The 23905-nt window shown below is 43.4% G+C and overlaps 1 protein-coding gene across 1 annotated transcript in view; it reads right to left on the reverse strand.

Annotated features, from left to right (window-relative positions):
- GRIK3 (glutamate ionotropic receptor kainate type subunit 3) overlaps window positions 1-23905 on the reverse strand; it is a 238219-nt gene that overhangs the window by 93600 nt on the left and 120714 nt on the right. The window contains exon 2 of the mRNA XM_079937389.1: window positions 1978-2154. Within this exon, the coding sequence (XP_079793515.1) occupies window positions 1978-2154 (177 nt within the window). The remainder of the gene's footprint in view (window positions 1-1977; window positions 2155-23905) is intronic.

Here is a 23905-nt window from a genome sequence, read left to right on the forward strand (position 1 = left end):
AGCTAGGAGGATGTGGGCAGGGAGGAGTGCACGTCAGCACGGGGAGAGGAGGGATGGAGTGGTGGGCGAAGGACCACTCTGCAAGGCTAACAGGGTGGGGTGCCTCTAGTTTCTGTGCAGCTTGGCCCTGAGGCAGCGGCCTCTAAAATGTCAGTGACAGCTGTGTTCAATGCCAGGAAACCCTCGACCTTCAGCACACCAGGCAAGGAGAAGCAGGGCGGGCGAGGCAGGGACCAGCAGTGGGAGAGCGCCTGCAGGTGTGAGGCCCCTGACCTGATGGCTCAGGGAGTGGAGAGCAAGGCAGCCAATGTAATAAGAACAAGGCCAATGGTATTTCATATGTGCCAGGCACTGTCCTAAGCACTTCACAGAGGTGTGCCTATTCTGTAGACGAAAAAAAAGCTGAGGCACTGGGTGTTTTGTGCAAGGTCACACAACTAATATCAGAATGGACAGGGTGCAGCTCCAGGATGTCTGGCTCCAAGCCCGTGCTACTCTGCCTTTCTATACTGAGGTGTTTACCCACAGTGGGGTTTTGGGAAACAGAGATGGCAGCAGGCAGCACCTTGGCAGGTCTGTACCTGAGAGCCCAGGACACCTTGATTAGCCACTGGGAACCCCTTAGAAAGACCAAGGGGATCTTGTGGCTGGGCCTGTCTCCCCAAGATGCATGGATAATGCTGTCATCTCAGCTGACAAGGATTCCGGGCAATGATGCTCAGCCCCTCATGCCCCATTCTCACACTACTCATTCATTGATTCATTCAATGGTCATTTCATTGAACACTTAATATAGACCAGTCTTTTAGGTGCCAGGGCTATATCAGTTAAGAAGAAGGAGCCTTCCTCTCAGCTGTGTTGGCGAGGAGGAGAAAGACATTAAATACACACAATTATTTAATTACAAATTGTGATAAGGGCCTTGAAGAAGAGGAGCAAGGGGCTATGATAGCATACGATAGGAAGGATGACCCTAGGAATGAGATTCCTTAGGTCTGAGGGGTTTTTTAAATAGAGTTCCATGGAACTCTAGGGTTCTCTGGAAGTTATTTCCAGAGTTATCTAAGACTTTAAGTTAAATTCCAATTACACATATATATGAATGATATTTTTAAAGACAGCGAAAAAAGAGCATACTGGTATACTCAAACGTGCTATATGCCACATTGGAACCTGCTAGCTCATTCAGGTGTCGACAAGTTACCTTGTTTTTTTAGTGAGGATCTTAGAATAAAGTTCTTCAGTCCTTTCTGTGCAGTCATTGGAGTTTATTGTAAATGTGTCATTAATGCGAAAGAACACAGCCCAATATTTTATTTTTGATTTCTTAAAATTCATTTATGGGGAAAACTATGATTGGATTTACTACAATTATTTTTGTGAATTATGGTTTTCTTGTTATTATGCAGCCAAAAAAAAAAAATATGGAAACGTACTGAATGCTGAGGCCAATGTCAGACTTCAAGTGTCATCCACAGCTGGGGTCAAATTGTTGTACCCATAGCAGCAACTGTTTTTGTTTTTAGTAAGTCTTTTTATGGCAAGTAAGTGTTGCATATTTGAACTTCTACATAATCTGTTTTATATATATTTTAAATACTGATATACTGGGCAGGATTTCAATGAAAGAAAAACTAAGTTTGAAAGTGCTGGCTTTGGTTCAGAGGCTTTGGAGACCTGGGCTGGCCTCCTTACCCATCTCAGGAGCCCACCTCTCATACCCCACCCCTTCCCAAGGCCCCCTCATTCCCTCATGGCCTTTGCCTGTGGCCTGGAAACTCCTGATGGACAAACTGCCGCCCCTGAGACATGACACGGCCTAAGCGAACCGCGCCAGAGGCCGGTCCTGAAACCACGCAGAAAAGGCTCTAGGCCCCAAACCCAACCAGAGCTTTGGCACATTTTAAGGACCTTGGACAGCAAACACAGCCTTATCCCTCCCAAGGCCAGAAAGAGCAGTGGGGGCGGCCCACTCACCCTTCTTGGTGGCCTCGAAGCTGTCGTGGAAGTGAATCCTCTGGATGTCGTAGGTCAAGGTTGTGTTGGGCAGCAGTGTCCTGTTTCTGTTGATGATGTTGGCAGAAAATCGAAAGGCATGCTCCTCGGCGTTCATGATCTGGGCGTTGGGGCCGTCTGCATACTCAAAGATTCCTCCTGCGAGAGATGGGTAAAATTGTGTGTGCTGGGGAAGGAGGAGGGCTGCCAAGAAAGACACTTGGTTCAGACGGTTTTATGGGCAAGATTCTTCCCCCAAATGTTCAATAATGTTCTATTACTCCCATACATAGAAATTGTGTTGGAGCATAAGAAATATGAAAATCCTCCAAGTTCATTTCCCTCAGCTAGCAAATTCCTAATAACAGAGACTGACAAACAGAGCCCAGATAAAATGACCAACTTATGAATATTGCTATGAAAATTCTCAATACAGTGCTGGCAAGTAGAATCTACCAGAATATTATTACAAGGATAACATGCCATGACCAAAGAGTTGTGTTCCAGGAGTATAAGCGTGGTTCAGTATAAAGACATCTAGGAATATCATTCCATCACATCAACAGTTCAAAGGGAAAAAGATATGATCAACTCACAAAATACAGGAAGGCATTTGATAAAATTTGGTGGGAATGTAAATTGATACAGCCACTATGGAGAACAGTATGGAGGTTCCTTAAAAAACTAAAAATAGAACTACCATACGACCCAGCAATCCCACTACTGGGCATATACCCTGAGAAAACCATAATTAAAAAGGAGTCATGTACCAAAATGTTCATTGCAGCACTATTTACAATAGCCAGGACATGGAAGCAAACTAAGTGTCCATCAACAGATGAATGGATAAAGAAGATGTGGCACATATATACAGTGGAATATCACTCAGCCATAAAAAGAAATGAAATTGAGTTATTTGTAGTGAGGTGGATGGACCCAGAGTCTGTCATACAGAGTGAAGTAAGTCAGAAAGAGGAAAACAAATACCGTATGCTAACACATATATATGGAATCTAAAAAAAAAAAAAAAAAAGGTTCTGAAGAACCTAGGGGCAGGACAGGAGTAAAGATACAGACGTAGAGAATGGACTTGAGGACATGGGGAGGGGGAAGGGTAAGCTGGGACGAAGTGAGAGAGTGGCATGGACATATATACACTACCAAACGTAAAACAGATAGCTAGTGGGAAGCAGCCACATAGCACAGGGAGATCAGCTCGGTGCTATGTGATCACATAGAGGGGTGGGATAGGGAGGGTGGGAGGGAGACACAAGAGGGAGGGGATATGGGGATATATGTATATGTATAGCTGATTCACTTTGTTATACAGCAGAAACTAACACAACATTGTAAAGCAATTATACTCCAATAAAGATGTTAAAAAAAAAGAATCTTAATAATCTAGCTCTAGAAGAGATACTTCCTTGAAGCATCTTCAGCTCAAATTGGCCTTTAATATCCCTAATGGTGAAACGCTAGAGGCATTCTCATTAAAGGAAAAAAAAGAGGAGGTGGGTAGAGTCACACCACACCATCAACCAATGAAATAAGAGGGAAAAAGAAGTTAGAGGCACATCCTTTGGAAAGAAAAAAATTCTTATTTGCCAGTGGTATAAATGCCTTCCTAAAATCTCTTATAATAATCCCTAAACATGAAAACTAGTAAGAACTAGTAGGAGACTCAAGTTCAATGACCAGTTAGCACAAATTAAGTGTTTCTTTAAATCAGCAACAACAAGTAAAAACTTAATGGCAAAAGGATTTCCTTTACAATATCAACAAAATAGTAAATAACTAATCATGAAGCAACTCCAGTATTAAAAATGACAAAAAAACCTTAAGTGAGAGACATAAAAGTAGATTTAAACGAGGAGGCATGTCATGTTCCTGGGTAGGTAGGGTCAAGGGTAGAGGTGTCAGTTTTTCTCCAAATTACTTTTTCAGCTTAATGTAATTCCAGTCAGAATCATAGAAGAATATGTGTGTGTGTGTGTGTGTGTGTGTGTGTGTATATATTTTTTTAACTTGACAAAATGACTCTAAAATACATCTGGAAGATTAAACAGGAGACAGCCTAAAAAGAGATGAGAGATGGCTTGCACTGTCAGATTTAAAATATATCATAAAGCCAAAATAATTAAAACCATGTCCTAATGGTATATGAGAACACAGTTAGGCCAATGGAACGAGATAAAAGCCCCCAGAAAAAGATTCAAGTAGAGATAAGTATTTAAGACATGATAAAGATGGCTATTTCCAATCAGAAGGTAGAAGATGAATTATTCATTAATTGTGCTGAGACAATTATTCAATTATTTGGGAGAAATTTAATTTAGATTCCAATCTTAAGCTATATATCAAAAGAAAAAAAAAAAGTTCCAGATGGAGCAGAGATTAAATAGCAAGAAAGTAAGGGAAGGAAGGGGGGCAAATAACTCTACAAAACTACCTAAAAAGACAATATAGGAGAATATTTTACAATATTGAGGTGCAGGAGGCCTTCCTGGACATTCCAATAGTCAGAAACCATAGGAGAAAGATTTATAACTCCACAGAAATAATATAAAATGTGTCGATTTCAAAATTTTCATAAACAGAATTAAATAGCAAACAACAAACCTAGAAATAATATAGGTAACATATATGGCAGTATAAAGGTTGATGTTCTTATTTTATAAAAAGCACTTAAACCCTTAAAAAAGACAAATCCTCCAATACAAAAACGTACAAAGGGCAAGGATGGGCGTTTCACAAAAGAAAAAAAAATAATACAAAGGAGCTATTAACACATATGAAGAAATGTGCATCCACTCTAATAGTCAAATAAACTCAGTTTAAACCAACAGTGAAATACCATTTTTGCCTGTCCCAGCTTTGCCGAGGGCGCTTGGAAACAATCATTGGCTTAACTGTTGGTAGAAGTGGGAACCGGGACACCCTCCTTCCTTGATGGCCTTTAGAAATGTATCAAAAGCCTTAAAAATGCTCACATATTGAACTCACATCTCTGGTTTCTAGGAATTGATTCCAACGATGGGCACACAGATCATGTGTGAGGAGGCAGATCTAGAGATGCTCAACCCCAGAGAAACAGTAAATAAATGGCAATTTGCAATTTGTTATATATTCCCAGATAAGAGCAAACATGTAATGATTGGGAAGTATCCATGATAGATATATATATATATATATATATATATATATATATATATATACACTTTTTTTTTTTTTTTTTTTTTTTGCGGTACGCGGGCCTCTCACTGTTGTGGCCTCTCCCGTTGCGGAGCACAGGCTCCGGACGCGCAGGCTCAGCGGCCATGGCTCACAGGCCCAGCCGCTCCGCGGCATGTGGGATCTTCCCAGACCAGGGCACGAACCCGTGTCACCTGCATTGGCAGGCAGACTCTCAACCACTGCGCCACCAGGGAAGCCCCATTATATATTTTTAAGTGAAAAACAAAAGTTGTAAAGCAGGAGATGCAGTGTGACCCCACGTTAGAAGAGGAAGAATAGAAGGAAGATGAGGAGGGATTCATATCATTGACAAGAGGAGGCATTTCAAAACAACACAAGTGTACAGTCCTATGTAATAGATTTCTTATTTTGTTCTTTCTGCTTATTTTCCCAAAATAAACCTCTATTCTTAAAAAAAAATCAACTTAATTGTGGTATTATTTACATGAAGAAATTTCACAAAATTCACCGTTTTAAGTGTACAATGATTTTTAGCAAATGTACTAAATTGTGTGGCCATCACCACAATGCAGCTACTGAACATTTCCATCACCCCAGTAAGATCCCTGGTGCCCACTTACAGTCAATCATTGTTTTCACCCACTACCTCTGGCCTCAGACAACCACTCATTTACTTTCTGTTTCTAGAGATTTGTCTTTTCCAGGCATTTCATTTAAATGGAATCATGCAGTGTGTGGTCTTCTGCATCTGACTTCTTTCACTGAGCATAATGCTTCTGGGGCTCATCTATGTTGCAGCACGTAGCAGTACATCATTTCTTTTTATGGTTAAATAGTATTACTTTCTATGGATGTACCACATTTTATTTACCCATTCACCACCAGTTGATGGGTATCCGGGTTGTTCAATTGTTTTAAATTGTTTTAAAAAAACAGTGACTATTTAAAAAAGTAAACAAATAAATCTGCTGCCCTCCCACCCCCGTGGGTATTACAGCAGGCTTACAGTTTGTAACATATAGTGTGCATGCATGTGAGTCTGTGTGGGGATGCAGAGACATGCTGAGCACATCTGTAAAACGACGAGCAGACTGCATCCCCAAATGTTAAGAGGGGGTCTCTCTGAGTGGGAGGATTACGGGTGATTTGAATTCCCTTCCTTGTGCTTTTTCTGTATTTTCAAAAAGTTCTGCAGGGAGCATGTGTTATATTTCTAATCAGAAAAGCCATCATGGGATTGTGTGTATGTGTTTAAAGGAAAATAAGGGATCAAAATACCATAAGATCCAGTAATTCCATTTCTATGGATACAAATTTAGAAAAAGTTAGAGTAACATAAACATTTATGTATAAGGATATTCTTGAAATAGTATCTTGAAATAATATTGAAAAAAATAGAAACAACTTGATGTTCAAAAGCAGATTACTCAATATATTAAAACGCATCCATATGGAAGAACAACTTGCAGGCATTAACAGTCAGGGTGTTGGATGGCAGGATACGGTGTCCGGGATTTGCTTCAGAATAATATGGGAGGGGTGGATGTGAAGGGAATGCAGATAGGACAGGAAAGGCCATGGGTCACTGATTGCTGGGGCCAGGTGGTGGGTACACAGGGATTCATTATACCATTCTCCCTAAGTATATATGACAGACGTCCTCCATAATAAAACAGTCTTTAAAATCATAGTATATAAGGCAAAAATAAATCGTGGTCATGCAGTCAGAGAAAAGACACATTATTTGCAGATGCTTAATACCATTCTCTTAAAAACTCAAGAGAATCATATCAAAACCTAGTAGAAAGTAAACAGGAAGCTCATCAGGGGACCAGCATATAAAACATATATAGAAAAATGTACAGCCTTCCTATAAATCAGCAATAAACAGTGAGGAATTACAAGGGGAAAAAGAGACCCTATTCACAAAAGCAACAACAAAAGAATAAGATACTTTACAATAAATGTGCTATTCCTTTATCAAGAAAACTACAAACCTTTACTGGGGGACATAAAAGAAGACTTGAATAAATGGAGAGACATAACTTTCTCCTGGAAGGGAAGGCTCAGTATTGTAAAGATGTCAGCTCTCCTCAAATTAATTTACAAATTTAATGCAATTCCAATTAAAATCAAAAAGGACATACCAGAAGGGCGTACACCAAAATGTTAACAGAGGTTCTTTCTATAAAGTAAAAAGATAATGGATTGCTTTTGCTTAGTGCTTTCCCCCCCAAATGTTCTGCACGGAGCTTTGGTAATAAGGAAAAAAGCTTTTAAAAAACGCTCTTAAAACATACTTAATGATACAGGAAATGCCCACCCCCAAAGGCAACAAAATAATATTACAGTATGAAACCTATTTATCAAATAAAAAGCACATAACTATATTTACAGAAAAAAGGCTGGAAGGATTTATACCTTGGTACCAGTGAGTTTCTCTGGGAAGAAGAGGTTTATGGATACTTTTAATCTTGCTCTTTGTAGTTTCTTGATTTTTCCATATTATTTACAATGAATATTATTTTTAATATTTTAAAATGTAAACATCAAAAAAACTTCTTCCAAGAAAGGCTGGGGAGAAATCTAGTCATTAGAGAGCCCCATCCCAGATGAGGATCAACGGTCATGGGACAATGGGCCATTTCCTAGGGCTTCACACATCCTTGCTTGCCTCTCAGACCTTGGCAGGTGGGGAGGAGAAGAGAGAGGGGGTCTCAAGCCACTGAGACCCAAGCCCAGAGGATACACAATTCAGTCCCATGAATGCCCACCGGTCTCTGCCCACTTGTCACTGGGTGCTGGGATAAGAGAAGTCAGTCCTGGGCCTCTGCTCTTAAGGAGAACTCAGCTGACCATAAACAGATGACCATAGATGACCATAACCAGCATGTACGGTAATCAGCTGTTCCCAACTCAGGTTCCAGAGACAGTCAGGCCTCAGTCCAAACCCTGGCTCTACCCACTGAAGGAAGTTACTCTCTCTGAGACTCAGTTTCTCCATCTGCAAAATGGGGTACACACTTCCAAGGGTTGATTGTTGCGTGGAAGAAAGAACACAATGCAGCTAAACGCATGGACATGGTGAGGACTTAGTAACGGGCAGTTATTAAAGTAGGAGTGAAACAATGCTAAAAACAAAACGAATTCTGAGCTTCTACGTTCTAGGGCAGGGGTTGACAAACATTTTCTGTAAAGGAGCAGGTAGTAAATATTTTTGGCTTTGTGGGCCAGAAGGTCTAATGGACTCTTCCATTGTAGCATGAAAGCAGCATATGTAAACAATGGATGTGGCTATGTTTCAATGAAGTTTTATTTACAAAAACAGGTGGTGAGCTGGATTTGGCCAGTGGGCTGTGGTCTATGACCTCTTCCGGGGGAAGGGAAGCCTTTATCTCAGAGGGAAAAGCACCTTAGGGCCTGGATGGAGAAGATAAGACGATGATGGTACTGAATTGCTGTGCAAAAGAAACAAAGATGGGATGTTGAATTTTTGTGTGGGGAGGATTGGAGAGAATGGCCCAGGAGAAAGGGAATAGACAGGAAGTGGGCCCAAAAAGAGAGAAAGAAGAGGACAATGTAGCCCGGGACCAAAGGCGGGTGAGGCCACGGCAGGAAGGGTCATGGTAGCACAGTGATGTCTGGTTCTTAGTGCCCAGTTAGCCTGATCTGTGCGTGCTGTCATCTCCCTCCTTACAGGAGCCCCATCATTTGGTAAAGTTGGTCACAGAAAACTTACCCCAGCTTGTGTTCTTTGGGGACAGTGAAGGGAGGTGGGCAGAGTCCAGCATAGGGCGAATCAGGGTAGAAAGAGGACAAGAGGTGCAGGAGGTGGGATGAGAGGGGATGAAAAACTCAGCAGAGAAGGAAGTTGGAACAAGAGGTGATTAGCAGAAACCAGAAGCCCTGGGGCATCTCAGAGATGTTGCTGGGGAGAGGCTGTTCCCCCATCTCTATCCCCCAAACACAGGCAAGGATGGGTCATTTTACTTGAACATTAAGGGCAAGATGATGGCCCAAATTTGAACGTATTGGGACACCCAGGCAGCAGATATTTAGACACAGTGCAGAGGTTCAGAGAGTGGGTTCTGGACGTAGCAGACATGGGTTTGAGTCTTGGTTCCATTCACAGGCTGCCTTTCTCTCTAGAGAACTATTCTCACTTCTTCCCATTGGGGCAGTGTGTAGCCCATGACTGAATGATACTGGGACTCAAAAGGGTGGTCCCCTTGCCTTAGGGTGGGTATAACTCTGTGGTGCAGGTATGCTCCACAGCCCCTCCCAACAGCCCCACCCTGCATCAGACGAAGACCAGATCTTACCCAAGGCTGCATCTTGGTCCATCCCTGTCCCCTTCCCTATCCTGCTTTGCTCACTCCCCGACAGGGTTTTCCTAGAGAGCGCTCTTCCCTGCTATCGACCCCAGGTATCTGAATCCTTGACTCAGGCTCTGCATCTGGGGAACCTGACCTAAGATAGAGGTGACGTTGCTTCAGGGAGAGTATCAACCACACTTACCTTTCAGTTCTTTTGGAGGAAGGGAAGGGCAGCACGAAACCTCATCCACTGAAAAACCTTTGAGGGTTCCCCTACCCTCTCCCTTCTGGGTCCTCTTGCCCCCTTTCTCTTTTTTGCAGGGGGCTCTATAGATCAGGGAGCTTTGGAAGCTCAGTGTCTGATGGGCTGGGGTTCTAATTCAGGCTCTGCCCCATGGAAGAAAGGCTGCTTTGGGTCTTGGCTTCTGGAAAGAGCACCCCGCACCGCTTCGAAGCAGCTCCCCCATTCAACTGGCTCCTCTCTATTCTCTTCCTTCCCATACATTCCTCATGATCATTATTTAAAGAGGCTAATAAGTAGGTTGGCACCGTTGATTAATGCATAATCTTAATCATGATTGCATAGCGTAATTGGCATTAATTTGAAGAGCTAGTTCATTATGAAAATAATTGTCACTGCTTTCTGCTTTAATAAAATGGAGCAGAGACGCCAGGGCTGCTGAGGAAATAGGATTGTGTGTGTGTGTGTGTGTGTGTGTGTGTGTGCGTCTGTGTGCGTGCGCGCTGTGTGATGGGTCCCAGAAGATGTTAGCAGGGGTGGAGCACAGGTGCAGTTGGATCATTTTCTGCCAACAAAATCTTAAGTGTAAGCCGAATGGGTAAAACAAATAACAATAATAATAATAACCATAACAAGACTGATTATGTGCTGGGGATGATGCTGAATGCGTTCTACCTGCTGCATTTATTACAAGAACCTGTACAACCCCATTAGACAGAAATGATTATTGCCCCATTTTACACAAGAAAAAACGGAGGCCCAGGGAGGTTAAAGGGGTTGTGAAAACTACTGTGTGGTAAATTCTCTTCTGCAACCAAAGCCAGCTTGTTAGTGTCAACTGTTAACTTTTTAGGAGTTGTGAAAGTGAGTTACTAAACCATTGGCAGCTTGAAAGCAGCCACAACGAGAATGTTTACACCACAGAAATAAGCAGGTGCTACAAATGAGAGCTTTTTTTTTTTTTTTTCCCCCTGGAGAGTGTGATTACCAGCACACCACTGCCCAAGCCCATTTCCATCATCTGGACTCTTAAAGACTGGATGCCACAGTTCCCGAGAAGGCTCTGTAACCCCCAGGGCTCCACCAGGCGCAGCATGAAAACCACTGCTCAGAACTAACCTCATCTACAGACAGCGAAACGCAAGGCCGGGGGTGGGGGAGGAACGCTCGAACTAGCTGTGCCAACCGGAACCGACTTCCTTCTTGCTCCTTCTACAGTGACATGTTGTCATATGTTTCGAGAAACATTCTGACTGCCCTAAGCATAAACACCCTTATTTTTATTTTTATTTTTTTTGCGGTACGCGGGCCTCTCACTGTTGTGGCCTCTCCCGTTGCGGAGCACAGGCTCCAGACGCGCAGGCTCAGCGGCCATGGATCACGGGCCCAGCCGCTCCGCGGCACGTGGGATCCTCCCGGACCGGGGCACGAACCCGTGTCCCCTGCATCGGCAGGCGGACTCTCAACCACTGCGCCACCAGGGAAGCCAAACACCCTTATCTTTGAGATTGCTTTTTCTGTCTCTGGAAATGTGCCCAAGAGGTGGCATTGCCCTGCCTCCCAGATGACCTATGGTGGCCTGTGACCTCAAATATGCGGAGCTGTCCTGCCACGTCTCATCATGAAGAGCAAGGAGGCACCGCCCACAGCCCCTGCTGTCCCAACACACACTCCCTCTGGGCAAGTGGCCCTAGAGACCCTCCAGCGCACAGGGCCCAGGGCAGATGCAAGCAGAAGACAGTCCCCTGATTAAGCCCATGACCTCGTGACTGTCTAGGGCTGGTCTGGAGTCCTGAGATGTTCCTTTCTCTTGAACAACTTTGTGCTCTTGCATTTGGCCCTTGCAAAAGCAGCCCAGCCAGCCCAGCCCCAACTGCAGTGAGCCTGGCAGACTCCGGCCGAGCCTGCAACATGCCGCCACCTGTCCGTCTGGCAGCCAAGTCCCAGGAGACATTCACGTTCCCAGCACCAGGCCCAGGCACCGTCAGACCTCTGGGGCCTAAGTCTGTTCTTTCTTTTCCAGTCTGCTTTGTTCTTTTTCTGAGGTTTCCAAGGTGTCGTAGAGATTGAGACGCTAATCAGTGAGATTGTTGCTACAGCCTCTTCCCGGCCGCCTCCCTGTCTGTTCCGATCAGCGATCAGCGTTCAGCGTTCTCTCTTCTCCCTGCCAGGGCCCCTGCGGCTCTCTGTAGCCCGTGGGTCGGAAGAACCAGGCTCTGCTTTCTACTGCCCCTTAGCCAGCTCTTCAGGGCCTCGGCAGTGCCTGGGGTCTTGCTTCTGGGCCTCTCTGTGCCCTGGTCTCAGCAGAAGGAGATGAGGGGACACACTGGCTGACTTCCCCCACTGGGCATAATAGGTGGTTTACAGAAGGTAAGCAGTGCCCAGTGGAAAAGTGCCAAGCACAGGCTTTCTGAGGTCCTGGGCGAGGGAGAGGAGACAAGGAGGCTGTGTGTCTCCCCCACCCTGGGTTTGTTGATTCGTTCGTTCATTCATTCATTCCCCAAGCAGTTTACAGGCTACAACCATGAACAAGGAACCATGCTGAACACTAGATGAGTCAGAAAGAGATCAGGCATACTCCCAGGCCTTCGGGAGCTCACAGCTCGGAAGAGGAAATGAGAGAAGGGGCCACACATAAAATCGCTAAGGGTGAAAACTCTCCCTGGGATCAGAATGTCTGGAAAGGTGGAGAAGAGGGAGAAGACGGAGTCATGGATGTCTCCGTGGATAAGGCAGCATCTGCCCTGCTCCGCGCTGAGCTGTGGAAGGAACATGGCACCGGCGAGGGAGAGAATGGCCGTGGGTAGGTTCTTGAGGATGAGGGCTTGGGCTAGGGCCAGTGGGGAGGGAGAGAAGCAGGGGCCAGGCAGGAGGGGAGCTGCTGGGTTTGCTTCTCTAGGACTGATCTGTGATGAGATGAAGGAGGGAGGTGGGGGCCTGCGAGAGGGAGCATCAAAGAAGACCCTGGAGTCTGGACCAGAATGGGAGTGCAGTCAAGCCTGTGGACTCCACAGTCAGGCTGCCTGAATTGGAATTGACCCCGCCATTTCCCAGCTGTGCAAACTTGGGCAAATCCCTTCCCTGCCCTGTGCCTCTGTTTGGTAATCTGAAAACAGGGATATTAGTCGCACTTACAACATAGCTCTATTTTGAGGCTTAAATGGCATAAATCATCTAAGGCACATTGTAAGCCCTCATGAGGGCAAGAAGTTACAATTTTGTAGTGACAGGGAAGCTGGGGGGCTTTAAATTAAATGGGGGTATGCGGAGAAAGAACAGATCTGAGGAGAGGATTGCAATCCCAGAGGGCCCCAAGGGAGGCCTCCTGATGGAGTCCTGGAGCCTGGTGGCAGTCGTTTTAATTGATCTGATGATATGCGGAGCTTTGTCTGTACAACTCAGGGACGCTCAAGTCAAATAGTGCAGAATCCGGGCTTCCCTGGTGGCGCAGTGGTTGAGAGTCTGCCTGCCGATGCAGGGGACATGGGTTCGTGCCCCGGTCCGGGAAGATCCCACGTGCCGCGGAGCGGCTGGGCCCATGAACCATGGCTGCTGAGCCTGCGCGTCCAGAGCCTGTGCTCCGCAACGGGAGAGGCCACAGCAGTGAGAGGTCCGTGTACCGCAAATATATTGCAGAATCCACCATGTCGGGAGGATGGCTGGAGGCTCCCGTGCTGCCCGGAGACCCTGATGACCGATGGGCTGTCATCAGGTGGAAGAGCAGCGGCCCAGGGGCAGTGAGCGCCCTTGCCGGAGGGGCCAAAGGAAAGAAGACCCTGAATCTCGAGTCCCTGGTGGGGCTGTCCCACCTCCTTGATGGGCAGAGCCGTCACACAGCCCACCCCCATGCACACCTGCCCACAGCAGAAAGGCCAGCCATAAGCCTGGCATTCGAGGCCCTTCCCGGGCCAGCCTGACCTCCTCCACGCAGGACATCCTCCACTCACACTGTACTTGTCACCCTCCCCTTTGTTCCTCTGTGCTTTCGAGTGTGCTCCCCTTCTGCCTGGATCGCCTTTCCTTCTGTTTCCTCCTTCCAAAGCTGGCTTCCATATTTCTCTTCTGAGCCTTGTGTAGCAAACACTGTCCTTGTGTCCTCCTCCCTCCCCCATGCCCCGCCAGGGGCTGCCCGCAGACATTTCCTCTGCCCCCCTCGGAATTCGCTGGCGATGGTGCAGCTGTGGCGAGCGAGGGACAGAACACAACAACCAAGGAGCTGAGCTCAGCAGAGCCTCAGCTGAGGAGGCAGGGAGCAGGCGGATGAACCCCGGCTTCCTCGCCCCTCAAAGGTGCAATTCCGAGACACGATCTACCCAGTTGTTCAAAGGGCCCCAGCGGGGCTGAGCCCCAGTTACCCACGGCACAAGCCACCTGCGGACACACCTTCGCTGGCTTTCCTCCTTCCCCATCTCACTTTCCTGCTCCATCGCCATACTTCCTGGAAGTATCTCCCAGATAAACTACTCGCACCCTAACTTGCTGCAGGATCCGCTTTGGGGAGCTCCCAACTAAGACGCCTTCCCTAAGCTCCAAATTCATCCTCTGTACCCACCCTCACCTGTGTCACGTGTCATGTCCCCCACTCCCTCCCTGTTAGGCTGTGGGCATCTGGAGGGTGGAGACACACCTTAGTAGCCCTGGCATCTCTTTCCCGCTCCAGTGTCTAACACTAGCACAGAGAGGATGCTGAGACATGTTTATTAAATAAATACGTCCATAAGTACATGAGTGCGTGCCTGTACACACACACACACACACACACACACACACACACACACACACACACTACTTGCTTTTAAAAGCTAATTCCTGTTCAGGACTCTGATACTTAAATGACAAAGCAAAAAGCACACAAGTGTCCTCCAGACCACCTGCCATGAAGACGCCCAGCAGGGCGGGTACCCAGGTCCTGCAGTTTGCAAGCTCCTACGTCTCCCCATCTCTGGCCGTGATCGGCTCTTACTAGAGGAGGAAGCTGAGGCTGGCGTGCCCTCAGTAGGCAACCTTCCAGGCCCCTGCCCCTTGCAGGGGTAGATAGGGTGCCATGTGCCTGGTGACATGGCTGGATGGCTGTAGAGAAAGGACCTGATTCTGGCTGGGGGTGGACCCTCAAAGCAGCCCTAACCGAAGCTCCTCTGCGAACCCGGGGCCCCGCTCCACAGTGGTGTCAGCATCTGGAAGATAGCCCTCCCTCGGCACCAGCCTGCCTGCCCACAGCCCTGCCCTGAGGAGGCCAGGAGGCCAGTCTAAGGCCACTGGGATGCGGTGTGGGCAGAGGCAAGGGGCAGGGGCAGGGGGAGTAGAACCTGGGAAATTAGCGGAGGAAGGAGCCAGCCCAGTTCTGCATTATTAATCCCATCCTCATCTGTTTTAAATATCAATTGCTATGCAGGTTAAATACTTATTCAGATGCCTTTTAGCTTAAAAGCAAGCTAATTGATCTCTGGAGATCCTGAATGAACAGTGAAGAAAGTGCACTAATTATAGAATCAACCTCCACTTCTCTGTTTTGTTTCTTCTCTGACAATGCTGCTGGAATGACAGAAGGGGGTCTGGTGGAGCAAAACACGTGTTGTTTTGATTAGGCCGCAACACAAAGTTGACCTGCAGGCCCCGCCCCCCACCCCCTCCCCCATGGCTCCTGACTCTGGGATGAGCTCTCCCAGGTGGGCCTCCTGGGCACACCTCTCCCAGGTGGGAGCTCTTAAAGACAGGACTTCAAGATGCTGAAAATATCAGTATGGTTGTCTGCCCTCGGCCCACCCATCCTGCAGGCCTGCCCCCCATTAAAGAAAAAAACCAACACAAATGCAGCCCACATCTCTCGAAGTCCACTTTCTGCTCACATACCCTGACCTCCTCTGGGGTCTCAGCTTGTGATTTTGCACTGGCCTCCTGGAATTAGGCAGTACAGCCCAGCTGACCTTGGCACCCCTCTGGTCCCTTCCAGAACTCCCTATTCACTAGGGACGCCCATGCTGCAGCCCCGTGGTGCCTGGACCACCCCAGCTGAGGGAGCCGGGGTTCCTCAGCCAGCAGCAGTAGATTCCTCTCTCCTGCTCCGCAGACGTGTCCTGTCGCTTCCTCTTCTCTCCCTGTCCGGGTTCCGACTCCATCTACTAAGCTGCCTTGGGTAGAACCGAGAATGGGCACCTCTGTTTTGACTGGAGGGAAAATGGTGTCATTGCTGTTTCAGCAACGCTGGGAAACTACCATCGGCGTGTAGGGAGGCTGAAGTCTTCCATATGTTTGGGAAAGTAGAAGTTAAACAAGATCGAGGACTTCCCTGGTGGCACAGTGGTTAAGAATCTGCCTGCCAATGCAGGGGACACGGGTTCGAGCCCTGGTCTGGGAAGATCCCACATGCCGCAGAGCAACGAAGCCCATGTACCACAACGACCAAGCCTGCACTCTAGAGCCCGCGAGCCACAACTACTGAGCCCACGTGCCGCAACTACTGAGCCCACGTGCCGCAACTACTGAAGCCCGCGTGCCTAGAGCCCGTGCTCCGCCACAAGAGAAGCCACCACAATGAGAAGCCCGCACACCGCAACGAAAAGTAGCCCCCGCTCGCTGCAACTAGAGAAAGCCCATGTGTAACAACGAAGACCCAACACAGCCAAATATTAAGAAAATAAACAAACAAAAAACCCCAAAACCCCCCCCCCACAAGATTGAGCAGGTTCCTTTCCTGCAGAAGTTCTCTGGGCATTTGCTGTGCTCACGGGCAGCCTCTGAGAGGTGGGGAGCATAGACAACATTCCCCAAACTTACTTGACAACCATGGAAACCTCTTTTGGCAGAGCACCTCCCTGAAAACACGCTTCGGGAATTGCTGCGTCACGGTGATTTGGGCAAAAGTTTCTTTTCCCCTTCTGAGGAATGAGCTATTTGAGGTTCAGGGCTAAAGCCTTCACATCTCAGTCTGCCCCACATAACCTGGTCCCCAGCCCTGAGCACCAGAGACACACAAAGATTCTTTAAGAATGAAGAAATTATAACGAAGTATACTTTGAAAGTATTTGGTCTACTTACAGTCAGGGGGTCCATGTGATGGGTTTTGTTTTTACTGGATTGATTCCGGGACACAAGTCACAGGTTGTTTTAACACAGCTTAGAGGCGTGATTACTCTGCTAGGCTCTCATTAGCATGTGTCTATGTGTGCGTGCGCACCTAGGCAGGTGTGGGCACTCAACTCACAGGGGTGGGCGCACAGCAGGGAGGGAAGCACGGGGAGCCAATTCACCAGCCAAATGCTTTGTGCCTCTCTGCCCAAGGCACTGGGTTGAAATAAGAGATTCTGACTTAATTATGATTATCAGCAAATGAGACTGCTTGCATCTTCACAAGCTCTCAGCTCCTACAAAGGAATTCCAAGTGACCTTGTCCCCCCACAGACACCACTGATAGAGCTGCTCATCTACTCAGCCCTTCCTTCGTTCTCCAAACACTCAGGAAGCACCTCCCATGTGTCACCCACCAGGCACACAGCAGATGAACAATAGGGGAGACCCCTACCCCTGAAATACCCTGCTTATTTCCCAAAGCTCTTAATGCAGGTTGAAATGATCTCAAATATCTGTTATCTAGTTTATAGTTTGCCTCGTCCTCCACCCTTATCACTATAATATAAGCTCTTTGAGCATAAAGAGCTTGTTCATTATTTTCTCTCCAGTGCCTAGAACAATGTCTGGCACATAGTAGGCACTTATAAGTATTTCTCAATTATAAAGGAATACGTATGGAACGTACAAGTTTAAGCAAGCATGAAATGGCTAAACAACAAAACTTCAGGGAGGGAACACATGGATGGTGGCTTCTATGCATTGACATGATAGGAGGGGACACCACAAAAAGTAAGAATGTAATTTGGGGCTTTAAAGTGGTGGGGGAGATTCCTTATAGGAAGGATTGAGATCAGAAAGCTGAACACTTCTTACCAAAATCCTGAAAGACTCATAATCCCCTCTAGTCACAGCCACTCGGAAAAGCCCAAGTTTATAACAGGCAGGACAGCAGGTGCATTCCCAGGACTGGAGCAAAATGGCACTCTCTTTTATTTTATTGGTTTATAATATTATATAAGTTTCACACATACAATATTATATTTCGACTTCTGTATACACAACAGCATGCTCACCACCAAAAGTTTAGTTTCCTTCTATAACCATACAGTTGACCCTCTTCACCCGTGTTGCCCACACGCCTTCCCCTCTGGTAACTGCTACTCCATTCTCTGTATCTATGTGTTTGTTCTTGTTTGGTTTAGCTTGTTCATTTTATTTTATTCTACACTTGAGTGAAACCATACAGTGTTTGTCTTTCTCTGTCTGACTTACCTCACTTATGTTAACACCCTCAAGGTCCACCCACGTTGTTAACGAATGGCAAGATTTCATCTTTTTTTTTTATGGCTGAGCGGTATACCATTCTATATACAGTTGACCCTTGAACAACACGAGTTTGGACTGCATGAGTCCACTTACATGCAGATTTTTTTTCAGTAGTAGATATCATAGTACTACATGATCCACAGTTTGTTGAATCAGCAGATGTGGAATGGCAGATACAGAGGACCCACCTATGTGGAGAGTCGACTGTAAGTTATACTTGGATTTTCGACTGTGCGCTGAATCCCTGCTTTGTTCAAGGGTCAACTGCATATACCACATCTTCTTTATCCATTCATCTGTTGATGGGCACTTAGGTTGTTTCCACATCATGGCTATTGTAAAAAACGCTGTGGTGGCTATTGGAGTGCGTGTATCTTCCAAATTAGTGGTTTTAAAAAATTCTTCAGTTAAATACCCAGAGGTGGAATTGCTGGATCATATGGTAATTCTATTCTTAATATCTTGAGGACCCTCTATACTGTTTTTCATAGTGGATCCACCAGTTTTCATTCTCACCAACAATGCACGAGAGTTCCCTTTCTCCACAGCCTGCCTCTCCAACACTTCTTTCTTGCCTTTTTGATAACAGCCATTCTAACAGGCATGTGGTGATATCTAATTGCTTCGATTCACATTTCCCTAGTGATTAGTGACGTTGAACATCTTTTCATGTTGGCAAAAATTGGCAAATCTGCCAACTTTTCAATCAAGTTCTTTGGTTTTTTTATTGTTGAGTTCTTTACATATTTTGGATATTAATCTCTTATTGGATATATGATTTGCAAATACCTTTTCCCATTAGGTAGGTGTCTTTTTGTTCTGTTGATTTCCTTTGCTGTGCAGAGCTTTTTAGTTTGATATAGCCCCATGTGTTTAATTTTGCTTTTGTTTCCCTTGCTCGAGGAAACATATCCAGAAATATTGCTAAGACTGATGCCAAAGGGCGCACTGTCTATGTTTTTTCTAGGAGTTTTATGGTTTCAGATCTCACATTCAAGTCTTTGATCCATTTTGATTTACTAGCAGAAAGAAAAATTAAGAAAACAATCCCATTTTCCATTGCAACTACAAAAAAAATAAAATATCTAGGAATAAATTTAATGAAGGAAGTTAAATTTATTAACCTGTACACTGAAAACTATAAGCCATTGTTGAATAAAATTGAAGAAACACCAAGAAATGGAAAGATATTTCAGGCTCATGAACTGAAAGAATTAACATTGTTAAAATGTCCATATTACCTAAAGCAATATATAGACTGAATGCAATTCCTATCAAAATCTCAATGACATTTTTCACAAAAATAGAACAAAAATTCTAAAATTTATATGGAAACATGGAAGGCCAAATAACCAGAGCGATTCTGAGAAAAAAGAACAAAGCTGAAGGTATCACACTCCCTGATTTCCAATTATATTACAAAGTTATAGTAATCAAAATAGCATGGTATTGGCTGGAAAACAGACACATAGATCAATGGAACAGAACTGAAATCCCAGAAATAAACCCACACATATATGGACAATTAATTCATGACAAAGAAGCAAAGAACATACAATGGAGAAAGGAAAGTCTCTTCAATAAATGGTGTTGGACATTTTCTTTCATTTTATTGAAGTAGATTTGATTTTCAATGTTTCAGGTATATAACAAAGTGATTCAGTTATATATATATATATGTATATATGTATATGTATATATATATATATATATATATATATACACACACACATATATACATTTATATATTCTTTACAGATTCTTTCCATTATAGGTTATTAAAAATCTTGAACATAGTTCCCTTTACTATACTGTAGGTCCTGGTTATTTATCTATTTTATACATAGTGGTGTGTGTCTGTTAATCCCAAACTCCTAATTTATCCCACCCCCACCTTTCCCCTTTGGTAACAATGTTTGTTTTCTATGCCTGTGAGTCTGTTTCTGTGTTGTAAATAAGTTCATTTGTATCATATTTCAGATTCCACATATAAGCGATATCATATGAAAAAAAATATATGGTGTTGGAAAAACTGGACAGCCACATGCAAAAGAATAAATCTAGGCCACTATTTCACATCATACACAAAGTCACAATCTTAAAATCTGCATAGGTTGTCAGCAGCCATGGCAAAAAGAAATAGCTTGCATTTTTAAAATACTGGTTTAATAAACAACCTAAATGTACACATAAAGGAAATAGAAAATGAGCAAACAAAACCCAAAGTTAATAGAATAAATAATAAAGATCATAGCAGAAATAAATGATATAGAGACTACAAAAATGATAGAAAAGGTCAGTGAAAATAAGAGCTGGTTCTTTGAAAAGATAAATACAATAGATAAACCTTTAGCCAGACTCATCAAGGAAAAAAGAGAGAGTGCCCAAATAATTAAAATCAGAATGAAAGAGGAGAAGTCAAAACAGAAATAGAGTCATATGAGATTACTATAAACAATTATATGCCAATAAAATGGACAATCTAGAAGAAATGGATAAATTCCTGAAAACGTATAATCTCCCAATACTGAATCAGGAAGAAATACAAAAGATGAACAGACCAATTACCAATAATGATATTGAATAAGTAATTTTAAAACTCCCTGTAAACAAAAGTCCAGGACCAGACAGCTTCACAGGTTAATTCTACCAAACATTTAAAGAAGAGTTAACACTGATTTCTCTCAAACTATTCCAAAAAATTGAAGAGGAAGGAATGCTTCCAAACTCATTCTATAGGGCCAGCATCACCCTGATATGAAAACCAGAAAAAGAAACCACACAAAAAAAGAGAAAATTACTGGCCAATATCACTGATGAACATAAATGCAAAAATCCTCAACAAAACATTAGCAAATCAAATTCAACAATACATTAAGAGGATCATATACCATGATTAAGTGGGGTTTATCCCGGCAATGCAAGGATGCTTCAATATCACCACAAATCAGTAAATGTGCTACACCATATTAACAAATTGAAGAATAAAAATCATATGATCATCTCAATAGATGCAGAAAAAACTTTTGACACAATTCAACATCTACTTATGATAAAAACTCTCAACAAAGTGGGTATAGAGGGAACATATCTCAACATAATAAAGGCCATATCTGACAAATGTACAGAAATATCATACTCAATGGTGAAAAGCTGAAAACATTTCCTCTAAGATCAGGAACAAGACAAGTGTGCCTACTCTTACCACTTTTATTCAACATAGTATTGGAAGTCTTAGTCACAGAAATCAGACAAGAAAAAGAAAAAAGGAATTCAGATTGCAAAGGAAGAAGTGAAACGGTCACTGCAGATGACATGACACTATATATAAAAAATCATAAAGATGCTACCGAAAAAACTATTAGAACTAAAAAATGAATTCAGTTAAGTTGCAGAATATAAAATTAATATACAGCAATCTGTTGCATTTCTAAACACTAACAACAAAGTATCAGAAAGAGAAATTAAGAAAATAATCCCACTTACAATTTTATAAAAAAGAATAAAATACCTGGGGGTAAATCTAACTAAGGAGGCAAAAGGCCTGTAAAGGAGGTTAACTATAAAACGCTGATGAAGGAAACTGAAGATAACACAAACAGATGGAAAGATATACTATTCTCATGGAATGGAAGAGTTAATATTGTTAAAATAATCACACTAACGAAGGCAATTTACATTTTAAATGTAATTCCTATCAAAATACCAATGGCATTTTTTTCACAGAATTATAACAAATAATTCAAAGATTTGTATGGAAACACAAAAGACCTGAATATCTGAAACAATCTTGAGAAAGAAGAACAAAGCTGGAGGTATCATGCTCCCTGGTTTCAAACTATACTACAAAGCTACAGTAATCAAAACAGTATGGTACTGACAAAAAACAGACATATAGATCATTGGAACAGAATGGAGAGCCCAGAAGTAAACCAACAATTATATGGTCAATTAATCTACAACAAAGGAGGCAAGAATATACAATATGGGAAAAGACAGCCTCTTTAATAAGTGGTGCCGGGAAAACTGGATAGCCACCTGCAAAAGAATAAAACTGGACTACTTTCTCAGACCATGTACAAAAATAAACTCAAAATGGGTTAAAGACTTGAATGTAAGACCTGAAACCATAAAACTCTTAGAAGAAAACATAGGCAGTACACTCTTTGACATTGGTCTTAGGAATACTTTTCTGGATATGTGTCCTCAGGCAAAGGAAACAAAAGCAAAAATAAACAAATGGGACTACACTAAACTAAAAAGCCTTTGCACAGTGTAGGAAACAATCAACAAAAGGAAAACGCAGCCTACTGAATGGGAGAAGATATCTGCAGGATTAATATCCAAAATATACAAAGAACTCATACAACTCAACACCAAACAAACAAACAACCGATTAAAAAATGGGCCAACAGGCATATGAGAAGAAGTTCAATATCACTTATCATCAGGGAAATGCAAATCAGAACCTCAGTGAGATATCACTTCACACTTGTCAGAATGGCTGTTATCAAAAAGACAACAAATAAGTGTGGCAAGAATGTGGAGAAAAGGGAACCCTTGTGCACTGTTGGTGGGAATGTAAATTGGTGCAGCCACTGTGGAAAACAGTATGGAAGTTCCTCAAAACATTAAAAATAGAACTATCATATTGTCCAGCAATTCCACTTCTGGGTATTTTTCCGAAGAAAACAAAAGCACTAATTCAAAAAGATATATGCACCCCCACTGTTCACTGTAGCATTATTCACAATAGCCAAGATATAGAAGCAATCTAAGCATCCACTGATAGGTGAATGGATAAAGAATTTGTGTGTGTGTGTATATATATATATATGTGTGTGTGTGTGTATATATATATATATACACACACACACATATATATACAATGGAATATTAGCCATTAAAAAGAATGAAATCTTGCCCTTTGTGACAACATGGATAGAGCTAGAGGGTATTATGCTAAGCAAAATAAGTCAGACAGAGAAAAAGAAATACTGGATGATTTCACTTATATGTGGAATCTAAAAAACAAATCAAATGAACAAACAGAACAAAAGAGAAACAGAGTCATAGACACAGAACAAATAGGTGGTTTCCAGAGGGGAGAGAGAGGGGTGGGGAGATGAGTGAAATAGGTGAAGGAAATTAAGAGGTACAAACTTCCAGTTACAAAAGTCACAGGGATGAAATGTACAGCATGGGAAATATAGTCAATAATTCTCTAATATCTTTATTATGGTGACAAATGGTAGCTAGACTTATCATGGTGATCATTTTGTAATGTATAGAAATATTGAATCACTATGTTGTGCATCAGGAACCAACCTAACTGTAGGTCAGTTATACTTCAAAAATAAACAAACTCGTAGAAAAAGAGATCAGTTGCAGATGACACTGATACTCTATGTAGAGAACCCTAAAGACTCCACACAAAAACTATTAGAACTAACAAATGAATTCAGCAAGGCAGCAGGATACAAGATTAACATATAGAAATCTGTTGCATTTTTTTACACTGATAATGAAATATCAGAAAAGAGAAAGTAAAAAAAAAAAAGCCATTTAAAATTGGGTCCAAAAAAAATACCTAGGAATAAACTTAACCAAAGGGGTTTCAAGATTATACACTGAAAACTATGAAACATTGATAAAGGAAACTGAAGATGATTCAAAGGAATAGAAAGATATCCCATGCTCTTGGATTAGAAGAATTAATACTGTTTAAATGGTCAAACTACCCAAAGCAATCTACAGACTTAAT

Source organism: Stenella coeruleoalba (genome assembly GCF_951394435.1).
Source record: "Stenella coeruleoalba genome assembly, chromosome: 1".
In the NCBI taxonomy this organism is placed as follows: Eukaryota; Metazoa; Chordata; class Mammalia; order Artiodactyla; family Delphinidae; genus Stenella; species Stenella coeruleoalba.